Source organism: Leopardus geoffroyi, chromosome B4 (assembly GCF_018350155.1).
Source record: "Leopardus geoffroyi isolate Oge1 chromosome B4, O.geoffroyi_Oge1_pat1.0, whole genome shotgun sequence".
NCBI classification, from domain to species: Eukaryota; Metazoa; Chordata; class Mammalia; order Carnivora; family Felidae; genus Leopardus; species Leopardus geoffroyi.
The window spans coordinates 68,520,416-68,532,347 of record NC_059341.1 but is presented as its reverse complement, the minus strand read 5'-3'; the positions used below and the strand labels follow the sequence as shown (position 1 = coordinate 68,532,347).

Below are 11,932 nucleotides of genomic sequence, written 5' to 3'. Positions count from 1 at the left end.
CCTTTCTTCTTCATCAAAATAAAGAGTGTTATAAACTTGCCCCCACAGTCACAATGGGAGTTGTGGAATTCTATAATTCTGGAAATAGGGTTTCTTCCTGAGTGATGCAGGATTTGCAGAATCACAAATTTAGGAAGAAGGTGGGTAGAAATGTTAGGGCGCAGGTTAGAAACAAGTAACCAGCGGTCTGGCTTACCATTGAAAATCCGAATTAAAACATAAAAAATATCACTTGAAGACTGAACACTGTATTCACACCAAGTATACAAATTTCAGGGTATCCACATTCAAAGATTGAACTGCACAACAGGAAAAGAGAAAGTGGCCGTGTCTTTACTGGGAATGAGAACAATATGTTATATTTCCTCATCAGCACTTTCCGTGACATTTTCTTTTAAATGGAGGGAAGATGCATGAAATGCATTGTTTGCATCAGCAACAAAGAGGATGCACATTCCAATGAAGGGATTTATTGGTGAAAATTCAGTTTACAAGCATGTATGAGACGTGCATTTAAAAGGAATTTAAGAAGGAATGTATTACATGTGAACCAGTCCTAATATTACTATTCTACTTTGCAAAATACCTAGAAAGTAATCAAACAGCAGTCCTGTTTAAATGCAGAATTTTAAATAAAGTTTACTTTCGTTATGGATAAAAACAAAAAAATTAATCACTTTGTAAATTTTGGTATGAGTCCTGCAATTATGTACTTTTTAGCTTTCCTTTCATTACTTAACCCACAAAAATTAATTAGGATGTGGGAAATATAATGTCATATTTTAAATAATTCTTTAAAACATTTCCAGTGAAATTATTTTTACACATATTTATATTTAAAATAAAATAAAATATATAAACATTCCTTCATATACACATGAGCTTTTTCAAAAAGTGGAAGTGTCCTTTTCATATGTAAACATTTTTAAAGAAATATTTACAGGAGAATAATTTTCGCATCCAAAGGCAAAGATCTCCAGCATCCCTCTTATTCAACAGATATTCTTCTCATTTTTTCAGCTAATTCGTTTCTTACTTCAATATGTTTTTCTAAATTTTGCACTTCATGTGGAAGGTTGATATCCCAAACAGACAGACAAGACTGTATCTCTACAAAGGAAAAAAATGAAATAATGGTTCAAAGATCTGCCATAAGGCCTTTTTATTTTATTTTATTTTATTTCAATTTTGTTCATTTATATTTAGTTGTCTTATACAAACATATATATAAATACAGCTATAAAAATTTACTAAATCACTGCCATTCATAAGAAACTACATTTGGAAAATGTTTAAAGTGTATTACAGAAACAACTACATTTCAAAAAGAGTGTGAACTTTTAATAACCTGATGTTTCACTTTCTGAAAGAAATAGTTTTTTCAAACACTGTTCAAAATCAGAGCTCATATGGATATAGGTAAACTGTAAGGAAAAATAACCACGTTTAGTTTAAATTTGGGCTACTTCTCATTTTACAGTGGTTGATATTTCTACTTCATCTGAAAAACTACTACTCAACTACTAAAACTTAATTTTGAGGATTTATGTTTAAATTATTTACACTATAAAGAAGCTACCAATTTAAAATGCTTGAAGTATTATAGTATATGTTATATTTATTATAAATGTATAAAACATATAACATGTTATAATCATCAGTGTCATTGTACTGTGTTTGGAATACAGTATCTTATTAAACACTACCTTTTTGGTGTTGTGTGCCTTCAGTACTTTTCCGGATATACCCCAAAACCAGCATGACATTTTTAAGGCTTCCTTTAAAAAAAAAATATATGAGTCTTCTGTTAAAACAATGTAATAAGATGAACTTTAAAAAGTCATTAGAAATTACCGTATAATTCTGCTTTTTAGGAGACACCTCAATTATACTGAATAAAATGCTCCAAGATCAGCAATTATTTAATGTTAGAAAATTTGTGGCCCATTCCTTGCTATAATTTTTATTAATTGTGTTAATCTGAGAAAATAATTTAACTTTTGAAAAATGGGTTTAATATTTATACACCCAGAGTTATAATATTAAATGAGATGTGTGTGAAACTGCTTTGTCATTAGTCAAATGTGAATCATTTGGATACAGAGTTGGATGGATGATATACTGATGCTCTGTCACAGAACCATACTTTCTTCTCAAGTCACTCACTAATTTACTCCACAAATATTTGTCATACGTCTTCTATACAGGAGGCAAGGCCCTGGGGAGTAAAGAAGTAAACAAACACACGCAGACTCAACCTACATGGAGTTTATATTCTAGTGAGGAGATTGACGCTAATGAAAAAAAAAAAAAAAAAATCGTGACCAGGATGGATGCTATGCAAGGGAGATGTTATGAGAACTCCAAAGAGGGAAGTTTGACCTAATCAGTGTTCAGTTGTGAAAGGTTTTGACATATGAGCTACCATTTTGAAAAAAGAGTTAGTGTACCTTCTTGGCTTAATTAACTACAGAAATTAAATAAGCAAAGAATGAGCAGCACATGAAAAACATTGAGGCAGTGTGAAGCATGGTATCCCAGAGGGACTGAACATTCTCCAGATCAGAAAGCACTGGGAGCAATGTGATAAATGGCAGAGGCTACAAAGGTGAGGTGAAGCCACATTGTACCTGCCGCACCTGTGGATTATGTTTAAATTTATCTTTACTTTAAAAATCAATTAAACCACTGAAATTCCACATAATTTCAGTAATGAACAACGATTTGGGTACAAAAGTACAGACAAATTAAAGGACTTAACAACCTTGGTAGAATAAAAGTAGAGAGACAACCCACTATTGTTGTGAGATACAACGCTAGTATGCTGAGAGTCACCAATCACTCACAGCATCTAGTGTAACTCCTGTGCAATTTCAACATCCAGTCATAAAAAATGGGTGAGAGTAAGGAGTAACACTTGTCACTCCTTAATATATTCCTGTAAAAGGAATTGACCATTTGCTTCACCTGTCAAACACACTAGGACTTACTTACTGAAGTTATATAAACTCTCGTTTTGCAGAACCTAATCCCATGTTATTTTGGTGATCAACTTTGTATATATGTTAATACTATTCTCTAAGCCTAATAATTAGTTAAAAGAAAAAATGGAACGTATTTATGTAGAAAATATATTTCATGTGCTGTTATGATTTCTTCATACTTAAATAGAAAAGTAGGAGCAAGAAAAGACATAAAAGTCTGCAAAAAACATCATGATTGTCAATACCTGCAGATTGTAGAGTTCAGCATATATTGTTACAAGCATAGAAATTTGTTGATAGAATGAAAAACCAAATTTAAGAAGGGTAGGAAGTTTAAATTGGTTAAAATAAGCATTTGCTTTAATACCTTTGGTTAAAAAGTTAAAAATACTCAGGGTGCCTGGGTGGCTCAGACAGTTAAGCCTATGACTCTTGATGTGGCCCAGGTCATGCATGATCTCACAGTTTGTGAGTGTGAGCATCCCACTGGGAATTTCTCTCTCTCTCTCTCTCTCTCTCTCTTGCTCTCTCTCTGCCCCTCCCCCACTCACTCTCTTTCTCTCTCTCTCTCAAAATAAATAAAGAAACATTACAAAAATATTTTTAAGTTAAAAATACTCAAAATTATCTACTTCCTCTTTTGCCTTAGATACAGAGAAAGTAGAACCGAGAATTGGTGCTCGGCTGCAATAATCTTCTCTAATGGGACTGAAAGCATCCATTCCCTCCATTTTTTAATGACCCTATTAAAATGTATCCCAGTTCTATGTTTCATGATGTGACCTTCTGAGACATGCCCAATGGCATTAGAGAGTGAGACTAAAGTTAAAAATAAAAGCATATTTTTAAAGTCTTAGACAATATCACAAAAGATTGAAAGGAAAGAAACTTACCTAACTGTGCTGTCATCATGACTCTGACAGAATCACAAAAATTGTGAACTATACGTATAATTCGACGAGTTGAAAGATCAAGGAGTAAAACATGGCCTCCTCCAGTTCCTATCCAGAGGGCAGTGTTCTTCTGGAGGCAGAGAGTTTTCACTCTCCCAGAATAAGATATTTTGTGTTTTGATTCCGCGTTTACTTTTACCATTTCCTCCCTAAAACCATAAAGTATGCATTAATAATTTTATCAACAATTAAGAGATAAAGCAGATGTCTACACATGCACACTATATATAGCATTTTAAATTATGAATACATAATTGTATACATTATATATCATTAAAATTCTACAAAACGAGTGTTGCTAAATACAGAACATCAAAGTGGCTTCTCTCCTTGAAACGTAAATTATCAAAGATAACACAGCCCCTTCAAGAAATTCTAAAGTAAATAAAATGGATAAAATAAAGTGGCTCAGTTGGCTAAACGTCTGTCTCTTGTTTTTGGCTCAGGTTTGCATCAGGCTCCACGCTGACAGAGTGGAGCCTGTTTGGGATTCTCTCTCTGCCTCTCTCTCTCTCTCTCTGCCTCTCTCTCTCTCTCTCTCCCTCAAAATAAATATATAAACTTTAAAAATGGATATAATTTTTATAAATAATAAGCCTATATAACCCAGTGTAAAAGAAAAGAATAAATTTGCCCAATATAAATAGAAAAAGTTTCTTTCCATGAAGTCTAAAGGTTACAAAGGAAAATTAAATTTTAATCATTTACATGTAAAAGATACCAATACAAACCACTAAATGTTTCTCTGAGCCAATGAATAATTCATGACAAAAATGAGGTGTCCGGAAATAAAACAGTTCTAATACTTTTAGGACTTCAGGAAGTAAGGGAACCTTTACCAGGCAGAACTGTCAACACTTCAGAATGTCAATCTCCTTACCATCCAGAGAAAAATGAAAACATTCTGGGAAAGTCAACCTTGAAGTTTCATTTTATAGATACAGTGTGTAATCTAAATGTTCTCCAGAGAATAAAAAATCTATACATAAAAACAAGATAAAACAGGGGCACCTGGGTGGCTCAGTCAGTAAGCGTCCGACTTCAGCTCAGGTCATGATCTTGTGGTTGGTGAGTTCAGGCTCCGTGCTGACAGCTCAGAGCCTGGAGACTGCTTCAGATTCTGTGTCTCCCTCTCTCTCTACCCCTCCCCAAATAAGGTTGAGTGGTCCCCTTTCCCACCAGCAGCACACAAAAGATGTGCGTGATTTAAAGTCTGAGATGTGCTGGATTAGACTAAGAATTGGTTGTCAGTCTGGTGTCTTGATCCTTCATCCTTAAGCAGTTCGTGCATTGGTCAGTCCAGTAGGTTTCCCCCATTTTTTAAACTGTTTCGTGACTTTGTCTTTAGAACAAAGTATCCTTGGACCTATAGTCTAATTACAAGTAGTAAACTTTGATATTGTAACACTACTAAATGTACAGTCAGCAAGGAATCCAGTATGATCACTTTCAATAACATACTATTTTTTCATTGGTGAATATTCTTTGTAATATCTTGAAGAAACCATATATATCATGTTCCTATTTTTTTTTATTTTTCCAAAATGAAACTACTTGCTAGATACCAAGAGATGGTGCTGACAAGAATTAGCAATTTTGTTTCTGAGTTGTTTAGTGTTCTAGTGAGAGGTAGAAACAAAGTAAAATTAGCCATACTGCCTCTCTAAGTCTGAAGTATAAAAACAGCTCTAATAAGCACAAAATAAGAACCAATGACATTGTACCTATAGTGAACAATAATATGTTGTACACCCAAAAATTTGTTAAGAGGGTCAATTTCACACTGAGTTCTTTCCACAGTAAAATACAATTTAAAGAAAACAATTTACTTTAAAAAGTGCACACAGTCTATAAGTTCACAGAGTTTTTCAGTCTTCTTATCCCATACTTCCACAAATGGGCTATTTTTCTTAGCAACGTAGAGAGCCGTGTCCACCACCACTGCTATGATGTTGGAATCACTGAAAGCTGCATAAGAAAACCTAGAGGGACAAAAGAATGTCACTATTCTTCATTTCTTGCAAACAGATTGGCTAGCATAGGCCCTACCTTCATGGCAAACTTCTACTTAGCCTTTGATGTTTATTTAACTTAAATGTCAGCTCCTCTGGAATACTTCCCTGACCTATCAAAATATACCAGTCATTCCCTTTCCCGCACTGGTATACCTGTAACACTACAGACCTCATTAAGTATCAAATCGTATTCATTAATTAGTGTGTCCCTGACACTAGACTGCAAATGTGGTTTCTTAAGGACAAGGACCATGTCTTTTCAATATACCCACAATCCAGTAAAGAGTCACCATGGATAAGTACCTATCTATCCAGCAGATACAAGTGTAGATAGATAAGAACCTATCTAGAAAAAAATGCCTAGCTAACAAAGTAGGCAGTTTGTTAAGTAGACGGACAGAGGATGGATGGAAGCAGAATGAACTAATAGAAGGAATGAACAACCAAGAAAAAGTAAAAATGGTTAAAGTTGCAATTCGACCTGATAAATGACATGAAAATGTCACACCGTTTAAAAGCCTTTAGTTTATTGTAGGGCAGGAACATTTTTTTTTCTTCCTCTTTCTTGTTCTGGCAAGGGAGGCAAAAATATGTGCTGCCAGAGAGCCACTACATCCTAGACAATTTCTTTCTGAGTTTTTTTGCTGTATGTAACAGAAGACAGTTCAAACTAGTACAAATATTACATAACATTTTAGAATTTATAAAATACTTCTGTGCATTCTCTCATTTGATCCTCAATAACAATCTTCTAAAATACTACAAACCTCCATGTCTGCAATGAGAGAAAGTTAACAAAGGCTAAATAACTTGCTCGAGGCCACATAACCAGCATGTCACAGAAGCAGGACTCGACAAGTCTCTGGAGGCCTGTGACTCCAGAGACCACATCATCTCTCACTACCCACCATGCCTCTATCAGCGCGAACTGATGACAATGAGGAGGGTAATGAGGATGAAGCAGCATCTAATTAGCAATGCAGTATCTGCTTAGCCAGGGAGAGACGAAGGTAACAGGAGACACTTTTTGAGAAGAGAGCAAATACTTCCAAGTGTCTATGAAACCAGATCCTCATCTCTTTCAGGTGATGAACAGCTTTGCAAGTGCCATGTTTATGGGTGTTCTCTCTAGTACAGCATTTATACTCCAAATCTTATGCTGAATTTTAGGGAGTTGATTCCCATGATCTCATAACATGCTCTATGAAATAAAAAAAAAAAAATTGGGGGCCTTTCTTTTTAAATATTTTCAGGTTTTTTTTTTTTTTAGGTTGCTTAAAAGTGGAAATTACAGGGATGCCTGGGTGGCTCAGTTGGTTGGGCATCCAATGCTTGGTTTTAGCTCAGGTCATGATCTCACCATTGTGGGATTGGACTGAGCATGTAACCTGCTTAAGATTCTCTCCCTCTGCCCCTCCACAGCTTGTGTGCATTCTCCCTCCCTCTCTCTCTCTCTCTCTCTCTGTCTCTCAAAAAAATAAAATTAATTAAAAAAATAAATGAATAAAAACGTGTTTTTTAAAAAAAGTGGAAATTACAGAATGAAAATGGATTTATCCATTTACCACACATTAGGAAACAAATCTGTGAATGAGAGAGAAAAACAAAAGTCCTCATCCATGAGAATTTACAATACATAGCAGTGTATCTGAACCCCAAAGACCTTAGAATCACATGAGAGCCTGAAAAGAAAAATACTGAAATCTGGGCCCCACCCATGATTAATTCATCTGATTTAATTGGTCTGGAGGTGAGTCCCAGGCATAATAGTATTTTCAGCTATCTCATGGTTTCTAAGTGGGGCCAATGCTGAGGACCAGTTAAGTTCAGTATTAAGAGAGCATTTTTGAAAATTCTTTTATAAAAATGTATGGTAGATGTTGCGAAGGGAAATAATAGCTGAACTGGAAGAACAAATCCAAGGCATCTAATCGGCACAGGAGGAATCAAAGACAACCCACTCAGAAGAAGCGACATTGGCATTAAAACGGGCAGGGAACATATTAGTCGGCCAGGAAAAAAGAAAATCACAGTCACAGGTTGGGGGCGAAAGGGAGCAGGCTGTCTTTGAGAACTGAGATGATTTCAGCTTGTCTAAAGCACAGGCAGCAAGGAGGCTGCAAAATACTAATCCAGAGAGGGAAGTAAGGACTAAATCCTACAGGGCCTGGTAGCCTACCTTAAGAAATCTGAACTTCAAACAAAGGACAATGGGATGTGACTGAGGGTTTTAAGCAAGAGACTGACACCAGACTGAGTTGTGTTTTAAATTTTTTTTTTTCAACGTTTATTTATTTTTGGGACAGAGAGAGACAGAGCATGAACGGGGGAGGGGCAGAGAGAGAGAGGGAGACACAGAATCGGAAACAGGCTCCAGGCTCTGAGCCATCAGCCCAGAGCCCAACGCGGGGCTCGAACTCACGGACCGCAAGATCGTGACCTGGCTGAAGTCGGACGCTTAACCGACTGCGCCACCCAGGCGCCCCCTGAGTTGTGTTTTAGAAGAGCTCCTCTGTCTGCAATGTTGAGAACAGACTGAAGGAACACAATCAGAGGTTGAGAACTGGTTAAAAGATGCTGTTGTTAGTATGGTTATTGATGATGGATGGTAGCCTGGCCTGTGGAAGCAGTAGAAGGAAAGTGAGAAATGAAAGAATTTGAGTGTCAATTAGAAGAGTTAAATGGACAAAGGGAGTAAAAGATAAAGGAGTCCAGGTTTACTCTCAAATTTAGGTTTTAGGTGATTAGATGGATATTGAGAAACCAGGATATTCCCTGAGATGAGGATTTGTGACTCAAAGCTAATACTAATCACAAGTAATATTTATTGAGAGCTTACCAAGTGCTGGGCATTATGTTAGCTCCTTATATTAATTTTCTTGTTTAGTCTTCCAAACATCCCTTTGAGGTACGATATATTACAATCCTTGGATTAGAGAAGACTGGATGTTTGAGTAGTTCTTGCCCAAGTTCACATAACCAACACACAGCAAAGCCAATATCTGAACTACAATTTATGCTGTTATCCACCAACCTACCCTGCTTCTCACTGAGGAATGTGGCTCTTATGAGAGCCAACTGCAATGATTTGGTTAAAACACAATTCTAAAAATTGAAAGAACAAATGAGGACAAGGTTTCTGTTTTATTTTTGCTTGAAAGTGGTATCACTAACTTTGCTGTAGAAAGGGTATGTGTATAATTACCGAATCTAGAGATGACTTTATTCCTGAGGTGCATGTTTCCTACAATCAATACTTAATGCAAGTTATCTAAAGCACATATGTAAAACCCACAGATGAAGTAAAATACTGACTTTATTACCTTTCAAAGTTATGTTTAATTTGATATAGGGATAATGACATTGTTAAAAATTGAGATTGACAAATACTACTAAGATCATCATGGCTTTTCATATTTTATCCCAAACGTGACAGGCTGGGTGACATTTTTAATAGAAAAATTAATTATGCATTTTAAAAGATTTTTGCTTGGGTTGCAACAACATTATTAATATGATTATAAATAATAAACATGGGGGCGCCTGGGTGGCTCAGTTGGTTAAGCGTCTGACTCTTGATTTCAGCACAGGTCATGATCGCAGGGTCATGAGATTGAGCCCAAAGTAGGGCTCCACGCTGGGTGTGAAGCCTGCTTAAGATTCTCTCTCTCTCCCTGCCCCTCCCCACTCTCTCTCTCTCTCTCTCTTTCTCTCTCTCTCTCTCTCTCAAAAAAGAATAAATATGAATAAAGTAGCAAATTAATTGTATAGATAGAAATAACTTACAGCTGATTTGTCTTTGTCTCAATGAGCTTCTGAATGGTGAAATCATCAGAAAATGAGAAAAGTTTTGTGCCACATCCTCCCCACATAATGTTTTTTTCAGTTGAATTCATGGATTCACTCAAACACATCAGTGGAGTACTGACATTTCCTATATTTAGTATCTTCAAAGGAGCGGCTCCTTTACACTTTGCCAAGAAGAGAAACACATTCAATAAACTGAGTAGCTGCAGAATGAAACACTGTAAAATTTGCTGTGCTTTCTAAAAGCTACTATTCCATTTTAAATGGCTAGAGATCTTAAGATAAAAATTCAGGATACATTTTTCAAAGGATTTATGAAAACAGTATTCAAATTCAAGTGGTATGCAAAAACATGATCCTTATAACCAATCTCTTTACTTTTCCATGCAAAAAATGTACAGCAAATAACCCAGGGGTTATACTCTACTTGTCTGTCTCTCATTAGTAATGTTTTTTGATAACAAGGAGTATAAAGGGTAGGATGTTGGATAAATAGATGGAACCACAAGATGAATGGATGGAAGGAGGAATAAATGCTTTATTGATAAATGAGAATCTGAAGAACAGAAAGTTAATTGATTTCCTCCAGGCTAAAGAAAAACTTGGCAAACCAGATTTAAAACTTAAGTTTTGTTTTTTTCCACAATATATTTATAAGGAATTATCACTTCATTTATATAAAAATAGAATTATTTTCATTCCTAACATTATAAATCAGATCTCATTTACCATTTTTATCCTTAGTTCATTTATATAAAATGTACAGCCAGTCCACATACATTTATAGAGGTTCTATTGTATGCAAGATTTGATGGGAAAAAAAGGTGAAAAGAGTATTTGTGATCTTTGCTCTTCTGGAGTTTATAATCACTTAGAAGGGGAGTGGGGATAAGCATACATAAAACAAAGAACTTAACATTTTTTGATGTAGAATGGATTCAACATTTACCTTAACAGTTTTATCTTCAAAAATTGCTAAATTGCCATCAGCAGTTCCCACCAGAAGAAAGTTTTTTTGCTTGCTAAAAGAAAAAAATGTCAAAATTGTTATAAAAAGAATGCTTATATTGACCAAGATGGCCATAACGTTCCCCCTAGGTTGACTAAACTTTAGACAGTTTTCTTCATGACTCTATGGGCGCCTGACCTCCCTTTTTTATAATTTGCTTATTTTTTTACAGCATTTACTTTAGAAAATTTACAACTTTTAATTCTTTCTCTGCACATTTGAGATGTAACTCCTCTCCCAGCCTGTCAGTTTTACAACCTAGATATGTCTTTCTCAAGGAACTGGGAGCCTTCCTTTTGAAATATAATCATCAAGAAAGGCTGGACCCCAGGGCACCTAGGTGGCTCAGTCGGTTAAGTGTCTGACTTCAGCTCAAGTCATGATCTGAGTTCATGAGTTCGAGCCCCACATTGGGCTCTATGCTGACAGCTCAGAGCCTGGAGCCTGCTTCGGATTCTGTGTCTCCCTCTCTCTCTGCCCCTCCCCCATGCACACAGGGACGCACGTGCGCTCTCTCTCTGACCCTCTCTCAAAAATAAATAAACATTAAAAAAATTAAAACAAAAAAAGAAAAGCAGGGCCCCACCTTACAGTCTCCATGGGAGGGTAGAAGCCTAACTTCAATGAGCAACAATTAGCAAAGACAGATCAGTTAATCACATGGAGCCTCCCACAATGACCTGCAGTACGTTTCCACTAGCTCCATCAATATTAAAAACTCTCCCACCTTTTGTATCAGTAGAGTTCAATCTCTGCCCCCTATTGGAATAATCTTAAATAAAGTCTTCCTTGCTTATTTAACACCATCTGATGAGTGAATTTTTTCTCTGACAATACCCAAACAATTTCAACTCCAAAACTGCCAGTGGAGTTTATATTTCAGCTGCCAAAAACTTGAGTTTCACGGTTTTCTAATGTACTTATTTATTTTCCATTATTGACGTAAACAGGAGAAATATATGGGGTATAATCTTAATGGCTCCTGGAAATCATCCTGCCCCAAGTATTATAACAATCAGCCTGTTACTCACATCTGAAATTCTGCCAGTTAGATAAATTCATTTCAAATGAGACCCCTGTAACCAAGAATGGTTGAGTCGTTTTCACCTATTAATAACTTACGAATTCATTTATTAGGTATTTTCCCAATTTGATAGTTAACTG

General features: G+C 35.9%; 1 protein-coding gene across 1 annotated transcript in view; it reads right to left on the bottom strand.

Moving 5' to 3' along the window:
* Window positions 1–450: 450 nt before the first annotated feature.
* The window catches only part of LRRK2 (leucine rich repeat kinase 2), a 138,010-nt gene continuing 126,528 nt past the window's right edge, over window positions 451–11,932 (bottom strand). Inside the window, exons 46-51 of the mRNA XM_045466554.1 lie at window positions 10,709–10,781; window positions 9,739–9,923; window positions 5,767–5,919; window positions 3,878–4,086; window positions 1,707–1,778; window positions 451–1,110 (exon numbers count right to left, since the gene is read on the bottom strand). Coding sequence (XP_045322510.1) covers window positions 989–1,110; window positions 1,707–1,778; window positions 3,878–4,086; window positions 5,767–5,919; window positions 9,739–9,923; window positions 10,709–10,781 — 814 coding nt within the window. The 3' untranslated portion in view covers window positions 451–988. The remainder of the gene's footprint in view (window positions 1,111–1,706; window positions 1,779–3,877; window positions 4,087–5,766; window positions 5,920–9,738; window positions 9,924–10,708; window positions 10,782–11,932) is intronic.